A 14,188-nucleotide genomic window follows, 5' to 3' on the forward strand; every position below is an offset into this window, starting at 1 on the left:
ATTTATCGAAAGTTTTGTTGTATTTGTCCTCAATCATATGTCCGAAATTCATACATCTATACATATTTATACATATACACACATAGAGACACGCACACGCACACGCACACACACAGGCACACACACACACACACACACACACACACACACACACACACATACATACATACACACATACATACATACATACATACATACATACATACATACATACATACATACATACACACACATACATACATACATACATACACGTACGTACATATAGACCGACAGATATACATACTTTAATAAGTTACGTTGCATATATCAGTTGCATATATCAGTTGCATATATCAAATAATACTGCTTGGTAATGACCACATTCAAATAGTATAACAGTTTGAAAACATCTGATTACAACAATATTGTGTTATTAATAACTATATCACGTCTTACATCTAACCACATGCAGAATACATTGTGTGTATCAGAAAAACTAAAAACGTTTGTCATGGCCTTTGAAAAACAACAGATTATAATACAGAGATCAAACGGATATCAAGAGATTTGCATCTGCTACCCTGTGGTATGTACAAAACTCATATTTAAAGCGACTGACCCTAGTTTGTAAACACTACCGCGTATTTTTCACTATTAGAGACATTTTTTGATAACAGAAATCAGACAGTACTCAGATTTTATTGTTTAGATTATCCATTTTCGTACATCCGAGTGGTTCTGGTTATCCCGGTGTTACTAATACCGCGAAGTGTATTTTCCATAATTTTTTAAAAACGCAGGTACCTTTGAGAAGTACCGGTTATGGAGACTAACTCTAGTCTATTTTTAAGCGTATTTCCCCCGTTTCAACGTCACAGACTTTTGTTTCACTCTATTGTAAAAATTAGACAGATGTGTTACAGGGCCCCGTACCCACGAAGCGATCTTAGCCCTAAGATCAACTTAAGTGCATAGGGTAGCTATGCGCCTAAGGTAATCTTAGGGCTAAGATCGCTTCGTGGAACGGGGCCCAGGTTTGTAGATGGACTAAACTTAGTGTCGATTTCCACGGGTTAAAACTAGGACCTGCGCCTTTAAACTAGTAGAGAGAAGTGCATGAGGTTACAGTGCAATGCATGTAATACTGAATTGCATACCAAGTAATATTCATGAGCAAGGATGTTAAAGTTTGTTTTGTTTAACGACATCACTAGAGCATCATTGATTTATATATTATCGGCTATTGGATGTCAACCATTTGATAATTTTGACATATAGTCTTTGAGAGGAAACCCGCTACATGGTGCCGTGGTTAAGCCATCGGACATAAGGCTGGTAGGTATAGGGTTCGCAGCCCCGTACCGGCTACCACCCAGAGCGAGTTTGAACCACTAAGACCACTACACCCTCTTCTCTCTCACTAACTACTAACAACTAACCCACTGCCCTGGACAGACAGGCCAGGTAACTGAGGTGTGTGCCCAGGATAGTGTGCTTGAACCTTAATTGGATATAAGCACAAAAATAAGTTGAAATGAAATGAATATTAACGAGTCAGGATAAAAATAAAAATAAAACTAGGGTAAGGTCAGCCAGCGAACGTTTCGCTAACGTTCGCGAACTATTTGATTGGTTCTTGACGTGGCCATTTGGTTTAACGTCAAGCCCATAAAACAGTCAACCGGACGTTTTTTCTGCTCGGTCTGGTTGAACGCAGCCCTGTCAACCGCTTGTCGTTAACGTTCGCTAGACTGAGTTTTACGCTACACAGTAAACCGAATTACCACTTCGGGAACTGGTCAAAATAGTTTACAAACGTTAGCGAAAAATGGCTTTGTTGAACTTGGGTCTGGATACAACAGGGTAACAGAAATTCACATCAAAATGAACAACTAAAACGGTCGCTCGTTTCATAATAAGATCTTTGCATAGAAATTCAAAACTATTCGTGCCCTAATACGAAAAGAAGTATACATCTTTTCAGCAGTTAACATTTACAAGCCAAAATGAGAAATCTGTGCTCAAAAGAGTTACAGAAATTCACATTACAAATAAATAACAGAAAGTATGCCATCAGATTCATAATTATAGTCCGTCCCATCATTCTATTAAAATGTGGGGGGTTTTGTAAATAGTTTGATTTGACGTAAGAAGAAAAGTAAAAGTGTTTTAGAAATAACAAAGAAATACAATTTGTGTGTTCAATTTATAATTCAATCGGCTCGGAAATAAATAACTTAGTAAGTAAATTACGTAGTATGAAAAAATGCGATTTCTGTGGGATGGACTATAGATATTTGCATAGAAATTCAAATATACTCTGGTCCTTATACAAATCTCTGTGACGAAATGTATCCATTCACTCAACTGACCGGCCTCGGTGGCGTCGTGGTTAGGCCATTGGTCTACAGACTGGTAGGTACTGGGTTTGGATCCCAGTCGAGGCATGGGGATTTTTAATCCAGATACCGACTTCAAACCCTGAGTGAGTGCTCCCCAAGGCTCAATAGGTAGGTGTAAACCACTTGCACCGACCAGTGATCCATAACTGGTTCAACAAAGGCCATGGTTTGTGCTATCCTGCCTGTGGGAAGCGCAAATAAAAGATCCCTTGCTGCCAATCGGAAAGAGTAGCCCATGAAGTGACGACAGCGGGTTTCCTCTCAAAATCTGTGTGGTCCTTAACCATATGTCTGACGCCATATAACCGTATATAAAATGTGTTGAGTGCGTCGTTAAATAAAACATTTCTTTCTTTCCATTCACTCAGCTGAGAGTTTCACAAATCAGTAATATACATAAACAATCGAAAGTATGCAAACCATTAATCTGTACAAGAGGCGAGACGTAAATAAAGAATTTGTCTGTTTACTAAGATACAAATGATGGAAAGAAATAAGGGAAGACGTGCAACTGTAGGAAGGAAATGTTTTATTTAACGACCCACTCAACACATTTTATTTTCGGTTATATGGCGTCGGACATATGGTTAAAATACTACACAGATATTGAGAGAGGAAACCCGCTGTCGCCACTTCATGGGCTACTCTTTTCCCACAGACAGGGTAGTACATACCACGGCCTTTGGTGTGCCAGTCGTGGTGCACTGACTGGAACGAGAAATAGCCCAATGGGCCTACTGACGGGGATCGATTCCTTTCTTCCTGTTGGAATTTAGTCGCCATCACTATTTGCTGTAACTGTTTTGTATGATGCTTTATATCTTTTCATCAGTGTGTACATACATACAGACTCGAAACCACTGTGGCCCTTGCACAAAATTCAAAATCGAATGTTTTCAACTGGTAATAATATTCGTGTGAAAATCTCACTCCGATGAGACCTACAGAACGTCATCTTACAAATAAACAATCGAAAGTATGCAGCTCGATTAATAATTGTATCTTTGTGTTAATAAATAATAACTCGAATTTCTACATAAAACTGCGGCGAAAACAAAGTTTGAAAACCTTAGCGTGAAAGCATACCACGCAAAACCAACAAAGCTGAAGCATTGTGCTAAAAATGAGATTATTTGAGGGCGATTTGAGAGCAAAAAGTTTCAGAAATATTTTACGAAACATTTTATAATCTGAATGACAGAATACTTAACAGGGCTCGACCTTAGCAGTAACCCGTAGCGTTTTGGCTACCAATTTCTCACTCGGGCTACCAGATGTTTAAAGCTGGTAGTCGCCGGGCTACTAGTTTTTTTGTGTTTTTTTGCACCTCCAGTGACTTTGCAATCAACAAGATGCTTAAATACCTAAAAAAAAAAAAATAATAAAAAAAAAAAATAAATAAATAAAAAACCCATCCTAATACAACGTTTAAATAAAAATAAATTTAGCTTTTTTGTCTCCTTTTTTAAAAGTTTATTAAAATTGTGGGCTACCAAATTTACTGAGGACTACCAGATTTCATAATCTGGAAGCCCGATGGGCTACCACTGAAAAACGTTACGGTCGAGGCCTGCTTAACATTTTCAAAATCGTATCGCTACAAGACAAAAACAAAAGGAAGTTTCGACAATATAATGAGTCCTGCTTCCATGAATCACTGTCAGATGGTTCACCATTACGAGGGTTAACACGCAACGAGATGGGGGCGGCGGCGGGTAGGGGTGAATGACTACACGCTATTTCGTGACCACTATATATACACAAATTTTTGTCAATAATATCCGTTTGGTCTGACAGCACAAGAAAAAAGAAAACCTTTTTTTAAATGTCACAAAGTTCTTTCTATTTGTATCTAAAATATGTAGAAACATTGGTAAAGATATAAATAAAACCGAAATACTTACCCAAAGTTAAGAACGTCGTCTGCTAGATACCATTTCGAACCCCTTGAGCAGACGACATTCTTCAACGTGGATGAGTATTTTTGTTTTATTTATATCTTGAACAATATTTTTCACAAATTACAGATAAAATTAGAACATTTTCATGGCGTCGGAAGACGACAGCAACTGGGGGAGTGCATATTAATTTGATTTTCAACTGGTGGGGGTTAGTACATTATCTTCAGAGTTGGGGACTAATGTATTAATTACCTTCAGAGTTGGAAGCCAGTGCACCCCCCACACCCCCTCCACACACACACACACCACCACCACCACCACCCGCTTCAAACGCCTATGGTGTTTTGACATTTTTATAACAGCTGCCAATTTCTTTCATTTAAACAAAAAAACTGGTATTACTGACTGAGAAAAACACATTTTAAAATGGAGACTGATACGGGGTGTAGTTCTAACCGACTCATCCATGTATAAGCTGCGCGTTTATTCCGTTAAACGAGTGCTTCTTTCCTTGGTGTATATTCCGCCGTAGATCCGGCGCACCCTCGTTAAACATGGCGTGAAACTTCTTCCTCACTTCTGTCTTCTTGAAGCTGTTCTGTATGTCCAGCAGCGCCGTCTGTGGGCGGGGCCATCCGCATCCGGGCTCCCACTTAAACACTTCATCGTTCTTGTACCCGATGTCGTGGTAGGGGAACTGGTTTTCGTAGGAGGTGCGAAACGACGGAACGTACTTCAAGTTAGTGGGAAGGAAGTTCGTCGAGTGGCTTACAAACTCGTCTCGGTACTCAGTGTCGGTGGTAGCGGGACGTCGTGCATGGCGTCGCGGCTGTACCTCCATCATCTGGCGAGACTCCACGACAGGCTCCAGCGGCCTGGGAGTCTGAGTAAACACACTGGGCTTTTGATTGAAGATCAGACTGCCTTCGTTTTCCTTGTTGTACTGAGCCTGCGTGCTCAGGTACTGGGTGGTATTCACGACGACATCACCACCACCAGCAACACCAGCAGCAGCTCTTCGCTGTTGTTCCTCAAAGTTACCAACTCCGTTGGAATCACCCGCTGAAAACATTCTCACCGGCATGTCTGTGTTCACCGTTGCTACGGTGACGTTGTCAGAGAACTGGACGCTCTTCGGGGTCCTTCTTTGCGACGATGCCCTGACGACGTTGCTCAGTTTCTGATTCTGGTGAGACATCACAAAGAGAGGCTCGTTCCTGGCGTGTTTGGGAATGATGTTCTCCTGAAGAAACTTGTGCACATTGTAACTGTCCCCCATCGTGCTTTCCCTCAGCGTTACTCCTCCTTCTTGTATCCTTGTCCTTGCGCCTTCAGTCGATGGACGTAGGACCTCCTTCTGGTGGCCCTTCCCGTCCATGAAGGGCACAATCTGATCGACAGCAGACGGCTTGTCACCGCTCAGTCTGGCCTGGACTGTTCCCAGAGTCTTGCTCTGTCTCAGCGAATCAGGAACCTCCTCGCGAAGACTCGTGGCCGTGCTGGAGACTTTGAGCCCGGAGTCGATCGCGTACATGAGTTCGGGAGCAGCGGATCCCAAGTCTGCCATGGAATGCGACAGCCTCTTCGGGTCGTAGCTCGTCTTGTACAGCCCAGCCCGCTCCTCGTTGTACCTCCCTTCGTGTCCGTAGAACGTCGACGGTCTGTCGGTGTCGTCGACGTGCTGGTACTTCACGTTCAGAGCCGTGATGTCGTGGGAAGGCGTGCCCGACTCGAGGACCTTCCACCGGTTCTGAGCCTCCATCTCTTGTATCGTCTGCTCGCGTTCTTCCGCCAGCTTCTTCAGGTAAGACTCCTCGTCGTCAGGAGGAGGGCCAGTAGGAGGGTATGGTGCCTCCTCCACCGAGTGGCTCATCTGCGCGCGTCCGATGGCCTCGATCTGAGGGTTAGGATGACAGCCCAGCTCGATCTCCCTCCAGCGGAGATCGCCAGGAGCATTCTCTGGAAGGTTGATGTACTCCTGGCCGTTCCATAGTCGGTTTTCCTCTCTCTCGCTTAATGTCATCTTTCTGAAAATGCACAAAAGATGCACGTGGTTAAAAGACGCCCTGACTATCATTATGCAGTAATATTTTTCAAGGTGAGTGAAGTCAAGGGGAATAACTTAACACTAGGGTAGGTGGCGTTGTACAACACCACCGTCAGTTCTTTACTTTTTATTATATTTTCTGTCCGGGTCAGGCCCCTAGCTATCCAGAGACGGGACACGGAACAGACATCCTCGAAACCTTCGTGGTATATGAGCATGACAAAATTATCCAATCCGCTCATGATATTTGTTAGTCCATAATCAAAATATGTATATTATACAATGCTTTATTATGTTTGCGGTGTGTAGTTAAAGTATAGAACATAGGGCATAATGTACAATAAATTTCATTTCATTTATTGAATTTATTGTCTGTTATTCCCCAATGACGTCGATTTAATCAAATGAGAAATTACTGTGACACTGCACAGCTATACAAATATACTGATGAAAAGAAATAAAGGATCACACAGATAACAACAAGAAATAATGACTGCATCAAAAATCAATTCATATTGTCAGAAGTTGACTGGGAGCATATAGGCAGCACATTCAACACTACACACATTCAATCCCACATTACAACTTGGAATGAAATACAGACAGTACTACGCTAGTTGTGAATTAAATTTGGTTTACACTTTGATGTGTTCCCTTATTTCTTTCCATCAGTATATATCCCAACTGTTTCTGTCGATGCTGAAGTGTGGTTAAATATGTATTAATTTCATTCATATATCCACACATACGTTAATTTTAGTCATGTCATTATTTCATTCATTCATTGATTCATTCCATTCCATTCATATGCAACTTTATTAAAAAAGAATCTATTAATTGGAGCCATGTTAAAAATGACAGGAAACTCTGGACAGTATATTTAAAACGCAATTCTAGTCGTTAAAAGGACTATTGGTCAAAATTAGCCGAATGATGACAGCAAACTTAATATAGTTTCTATAATGGAAGCCAGAGCTTGAGAAGGAAGGAAGGAAGGAAGGAAGGAAGGAAATATTTTATTTAACGACGCACTCAACACATTTTGTTTATGGTTATATGGCGTCGGACATATAGTTAAGGAACACACAGATGTTGAGAGAGGAAACCCGCTGTCGCCATTTCATGGGTTACTTTTTTCGATTAGCAGCAAGGGATCTTTTATATGCACCATCCCACAGACAGGATAGTGCATACCACGGTCTTTGTTACACCAGTTGTGGAGCACTGATTGGAACGAGAAATACCAAAGTTTGGGAGTAAATTATACCGATGGAAAGATATACAGGATTTGTAATTGTAATAATTGTAGACCAAATGTTATTTACTCCTAGCATAGTAATGTCTCCATTTTATTCAAACTTGTAATGCGGGAACCGGCCTGGTTGGTGTCGTGATTAGGCCATCGGACATAAGGCTCATAGGTACTGGATTATCAGCCCGGTACCGGCTCCCACCCAGAGCGAGTTTTAACAACTCGGTGGGTAGGTGTAAGACCACTACACCCTCTTTTCTCTCACTAGCCACTGGTAGTACTAAACCAAATTATTTCCGGCTGGGTCAAAGTTCGAGGTGCACCGAACTTTTGATAGAGAAGTGCATACCACAAGTCCTGTGATTGGTTATAAATGTGAGTGTGTTGGTTGTAAAAAATAATAGTTTCATCTGGGTAAAAAAAATATGCAATTTTATTTCATCTAGTACCAATGTGTCAAGTAGCCTTGTGCTTGAAACATGTATGGGGTACCTGTAAAAAAGAGTACTCGAATTTTGTGCGGAACTAGGGTAGTCATAGACGCTACCCGTTATCTCAGAAACAAGCAGCTTGACCCCCAATTTTTTCTGATTCACTTTAAGTGTGAGGGGTGGTAGTATTTATATCCGTGGCGTTTATGTTGATTGATACGCTGCAGGTAGGAGTTTTAGCCACATATGTTTCTATTGTCGTCTATGGGATTTGATTTGGTAGTATACACCCCACTAACAACTAATAACTAACCCACTGTACTGGACAGACAACTCAGATAGTTGAGGTGTGTGCACAGGACAGCGTGTTTGAACCTTAATTGGATGTAAGCACGGAAATAAGTTTGAATCCTAATTGGATATAAGCACAGAAAGAAGTTTGAACCTTAACCGGCCTCGGTGGCGTAGTGGTTAAGCCATCGGACTACAGGCTGGTAGGTACAGGTTCGCAGCCCAGTACCGGCTCCAACCCAGAGCGAGTTCTTAAGGGCTCAATGGGTAGGTGTAAGGCCACTACACCCTCTTCTCTCTCACTAACTACTAACCAACTAACAATTAACCTACTGTCCTGGACAGACAGCCCAGATAGCTGAGGTGTGTGCCCAGGACAGCGTGCTTGAACCTTAATTGGATATAAGCACGAAAATAAGTTGAAATGAAATGAAATGAACCTTAATTGGATATAAGCACGGAAATAAGTTTGAATCCTAAATGAATATAAACACGGAAATAAAGTTTAAATGAATGAATGCAATATGGGGATAAATGTCAGTGGTGTTGAACTGACTGCCAATAACACGGTCAACGTCTTGACACTGCGGAATGAGGGTTTTGGTTGCACTCACCATTTGCTGTTGCTATTTCTGTGGTCCATTCTTTCTTTCCATCACTAAACGTTACCGTTTGGAATGCCCCCGATAAACCCCAGGCAACCTGGATGCTTACCTTGAATAGTTTGGATTGCTGGGTGTTCCGCTTTCCAGCATGGGTTGATTACGTGGTCGCGGGGTCAACATCCGGGCTACTCTGCCTTCCACAGGCCGCGGTGGGTCGAACGTGTTTATCCCCCTTGGCTTCTGCAAATAAAAAATAACTATTAAACATATATAAAGTCACATCTCTACACTAGAAAGAACCCACTTTTGTATATTTGTTTTGTGTTGTACAGTTTTTGTTTGTTTGTTTGTTTGTTGTTGTTGTTGTTGTTTTTTTTTTGGGGGGGGGTTGTTTTGTTTTGGGGGGTTTTAAGGGGGTAGTTGTTTTACAACAGAACAGAAATAAAAGGGTCGATTACAGGATTTAGTGAATTAGAGGAGGTGGCAAAAGTGGGACAGAAATATTGGTACTAAATCTGAATTGGGACAATGATAATAGTTAGCCGCCAAAATGGAGGTGGTATCAAGGCCGGGTAGCCCCATCGTGAACCCTCAACTAGGATTTGTGTTCAGACATCAGCACTGCACGTAACCTAACCCATCCATAACCCCCTCCACCACTCACCTCCATCTTCACTCACCACAACCCCAAATCTATCCAAATCTGCAGCTAAAATGCACACAAGCAGAGGCGAATCTAGGGGGGTGGGCAGAGGCTTAATATGGGAGCTTAATATAGATCGGTTTTTGAAAATGTTCCTTACTTGAAAAATAATACAAAATTCTAAAATGTGTTTTCAAATGTTTCTTTGATGATTATAAGTAGATTGGCCTCTGTAGTGTTTAAATAACCCACTGGTTTGAAGTTACTTGCTATTTGTAGTAATAACTGATAACAACTGTTAATGTGGTATACTGTCACTTGTATAACAGCAACACAAGGCGGTGCTCTGGCATTAGGGTAGCTAACTGAAAATGTTTGCAGTCGACCTATGTTGATTTTTTTGCAAGGTAGTTGTCAAGGGACAGTACTTCCTAAATCTTGTAGTCAAATAGCCCTCACGAAATTGTTGTATTGTTCACAGAATATCTTCTGACATAGAAAATGTATTGAACTACACGGAGTAATTAATGGTGGTGTGTAACCTTACCAGTTTATCGTCTTCTTTCCCAGTTAATAGGAAGTTGAATCTTTTGTCTTCAAGATTATCCAGCTTCTGGGGATTGCTTGGCCCCAAGCCTGTGTAATCAAGTTCATGAGTCGTCGTCCAATGGGATCTCTCCACGTTTCTCAGTGTGTTAGCCGAGCGGTCGGACAGCGCCATGTTGCCATGACGTTCAACAAGATTCGGGTTTATCGCCCTCGGTGGAACCGGGTAGAATTCTTGTCGGCCGCCGTGGCTTTTCACTTGCTGGAGAAAAATAAGACGTTTGTTTTACTTCAGCATATAACAGAAACAACAATTTAGTGCGAACACAGTGACAAGAATCAGTATGAAACAGCGTGTAACAAATCATAACCGAATGTCGGTACTTTTTATAAATGCATGAAAAATCCAACGTACAATATTTATAGGATATTAAACCAGTTCATGTTTCGTATCATGTTTATGTCCCGAGTCAATAAAAAACATTTGCCGAGGGACATAAACATGATACGAAATGGTACCGATGTTTAATATTCTATTTATTACCCATAATCGTTCTTAATTTATATCGCTCATCTCGGTTAGTTGACGTTCCTGTAAGGTTGTAGTGCGCCAATCGTTGACGTCAAAAGAGCTACCTCCGACTCGGCGTTCTAGTGTGACGTATCACTGATATGTACCAAGATATTTTATCCATATGGGTAATAATTATAGGATATTAAACGAGCTTCCATTTCGTGTCATGTTTATGTCCTGAGTGAAATAATTTTCAGTTGTCACGAGCTTCTATTTATTACCCATAATTGTTCTTAATTTATGTCACTCAACTCGTTTTATTGACGTTCCTGTAAGGTTGTAGTGCGCCAATCAATGACGTCACGAAGTGTTAGGTCCCACTTAGCGTTCTAGTGTGACGTATCACTTTGATGTGTACCAAGATATTTTATCCATATGGGTAATAAATACAGGATATTTCATGGGTTTTTTGTCAAATATGATTTATATCTCATCTCGGGAATTTTGCAATCATATCTCACGAGTCGCGTTTGCGCGATGAGTGTGATATGATTGCAAACTTCACGAGATGAGATATAAATCATATTTGACATAAAACATCAAATTTTCTATTTTTTATATAACTTTTGGCAATTTTTACCTTTATTTTTAAAATGCCAGAAGCAAAATGGTTCCGGCTTTCTTACAGTGAGGATAACACTTTCTACAGTGACGATAACACATTTTAGAGTGAAGTAGTGAAAATCTCACTCTAAAATGTGTTATCGTCACTGATATTTTAAGATATTTCACTAAGTGTTATATAATCGTTCGTCTTATGTCACAGTTCATGTTTTACTGAAACAATGTTTAGAAGTCACCTGTTATCAAAACATGCAAAAATAACATATAGTTATTGGCAAGGAATTACCAACAAGTCTACTGACCCGTATTTACTTTTGTTGAGTATATTAATACTGGTTTTCACCTGATCGAAGAAGTTCTCTCCTAGCCAGTGAAGGGGTGCTTTCTCCGACTGTTGTGGCAGTGCCTGCATTTCGTGTCGCAAACCAGAACCTGTAACAACACGAAAACTAAAGGCAACGCTACACAATACGAGTGCCTCATACCATAATGGTCATGAGAAAACTAGTAGCCGATTGTGACAGAAAATGTTTTATTTAACGACGCATTCAACACATTTTATCTACGTGGGATGGTGCATATAAAAGATCCCTTGCATTTTATTTACGGTTATATGGTGTCAGACATATGGTTAAGGACCACACAGATATTGAGAGTGGAAACCCGTTGTCACCACTTCATGGCTACTCTTTTTGACTAGCAGTAAGGGATCTTTTATATGCACCATCCCACAGGCAGGATAGTACATACCACGGCCTTTGTTACACCAATTGTGGAACACTGGCTGTAACGAGAAATAGCCCAATGGGTCCACCAATGGGGATCGATCCCAGACCGACCGCGCATCGAGCGAATGCTTTACCACTGGCCTACGTCCCGCCCCTTAAAGCTACAAAGTCAGGAATGTCTCTTGTAGGTTACTACTTTCTTTCTTCTTTTTTTTCTTTTTTCCTTTTTTTTAATATCTATAACAAAAAGGTCATGGAAATTCTTCAAATCTGACCTTTAGTTTTTTTTACTATGGTGATGTCATATGGATTGGCCGGCATCTCGGAATTGATTGGTCGTTCCTGTTTAGCCTTGACCCCTCTCTTGGGGTCCTCGGAAGAATCGAACTTTGGGAAAACAGCCAGTTGTGACATATGAGAGTGGTATGGGTGCTCCGCCGGAAATGACTTGTTAATGAGTAGCTTCCTAAAAACAAACACAAAACCCCTAAAATAGTTCCTTTTATGACTTGAATGAACAGGTGTTGAAATATAGAGTGTGTTGGATGGGTGGGTGGTGTGGATGGATGGATGGATGGATGAACGAATGGATGGATGGATGGGTGAATGGATGGATGGATGGATGAACGAATGGATGGATGGATGGATGGACGGACGGACGGACGGACGGACGGATGGGTAAATGGGTGGGTGGGTGTATGGATGGATGGATGGATGGATTGATTGATGGATAAATGGGTTAGTAGATGGATGGATGGATGGGTGGGTGGATGGTTGGTTGGTGGGTGGGTGGATGGATAGGCGGGTGGGTATTCTTGTGGATTGATGGATGGGTGGGTGGGTGTGATTTCGACGGACGGACGGATATAGATACACACAATTAAAAAATAAAATCTATCTCCTCTCACACGTTAATTTTCAAAGATCGAGCAAAATGTTGCACAATAATGCTCGTTCAATACAGCCTGTTTGTACGCGCCAATAGTTTCACTTTTTTAATGCATGCCTTCCACCCTCCCCACTCTATCATCGACCCCGCCCCATTTACTTACCCCATGACTGTATCTTGTGGTCGGGGTACACTGAAAATAAAAATAAACATAATATAAACCGCCATGAGGGCATTGATTAAATGAAGGACACACATACACACACACACACACACACGTGTGTGTGTGTGTGTGTGTGTGTGTGTGTGTGTGTGTGTGTGTGTGTATATGCAATATATGTAATAAAATATGTTTTTAATCAAAATCAAGCTTAGTTTTACACGAAAATGTACATTTACGACTAAACCACAATTCTTATTACTGTTAAAGTAAAACAATTGTAGTTTGAAGTACACATATTTCGTTTTCATTTGTCCTTAAAATATTTCATCTTCCGTAATGATATAATTTGTTTTTCGTGAATACAAGTAAAAGTTTGCCCAGTAAACTTACGATCTTTTGTGAAATTGGCCCTAGTTGTCTTCCCATATTGTTTATTGCACGAGATTATAGTGCACAAGAATATTATACCAACAACCGTTTAATTAAAAAACACAGCTTACTTCGTCTGGAAGGTTAGTTGAAGTTTGTGGCTAGGGACATGGCATCATTCGAGTGAACACGTGAACTACGTATGCGAGATTTTGTATCACACATATGTTCAATAAAATATTGTTTTTTACTGCACGGTCAGAATGGTCTTTGTTACTATAATAAGATTAAAGGCATACTGTCACGGATTTAAGGACCTTATTTCTCTAAAAATGGATAATAAATAAAAATTACATTAATTGTTGGAAACCAAATTTAGCTATCGCATCACCTTAACTGAACCATGATGGAGTGAAAGCCATATCATCCCTTCTCGGCAATGTTATTTTTTGAATTATGGACCATTGCCATAATTCAATTATTTTTACAAAATGTCATTAATAAATGGAGTATGGTGGTTATGAAGATAGTTGAATAAAGTACATTTAGGGACAAATCAAATTATTTTTGTTCAGGTAATACTTTGTTAGACCATTAAATAGGTCAGTGGTCTGTGACAATATGCCTTTAATATGTATGTAATAAAGTAAAGTAAATGTGTGTATAACTCACAGTTGGTCATCTTTCCTCAAGTTGCTCAGTTTGAGTTGAGTCAGGCGATAATACTGGTCTCGAGGCTCACCTCTGAAAACAAAGTTAAAAAGTTAGTCACAGATCCTAGTTTGTAAATACTATTAGAGC

The 14,188-nt window shown here is 40.6% G+C and overlaps 1 protein-coding gene across 1 annotated transcript in view; it reads right to left on the reverse strand.

Annotated features, from left to right (window-relative positions):
* Window positions 1-3,016: 3,016 nt before the first annotated feature.
* Window positions 3,017-14,188, reverse strand: part of LOC121385529 — a 24,937-nt gene continuing 13,765 nt past the window's right edge. The window contains exons 2-8 of the mRNA XM_041516237.1: window positions 14,060-14,131; window positions 13,019-13,048; window positions 12,242-12,432; window positions 11,582-11,670; window positions 10,102-10,362; window positions 9,021-9,151; window positions 3,017-6,312 (exon numbers count right to left, since the gene is read on the reverse strand). Of these exons, the coding sequence (XP_041372171.1) occupies window positions 4,746-6,312; window positions 9,021-9,151; window positions 10,102-10,362; window positions 11,582-11,670; window positions 12,242-12,432; window positions 13,019-13,048; window positions 14,060-14,131 (2,341 nt within the window). The 3' untranslated portion in view covers window positions 3,017-4,745. The remainder of the gene's footprint in view (window positions 6,313-9,020; window positions 9,152-10,101; window positions 10,363-11,581; window positions 11,671-12,241; window positions 12,433-13,018; window positions 13,049-14,059; window positions 14,132-14,188) is intronic.

The sequence above is a fragment of the Gigantopelta aegis genome, chromosome 11, assembly GCF_016097555.1.
Source record: "Gigantopelta aegis isolate Gae_Host chromosome 11, Gae_host_genome, whole genome shotgun sequence".
Classification (NCBI taxonomy): domain Eukaryota; kingdom Metazoa; phylum Mollusca; class Gastropoda; order Neomphalida; family Peltospiridae; genus Gigantopelta; species Gigantopelta aegis.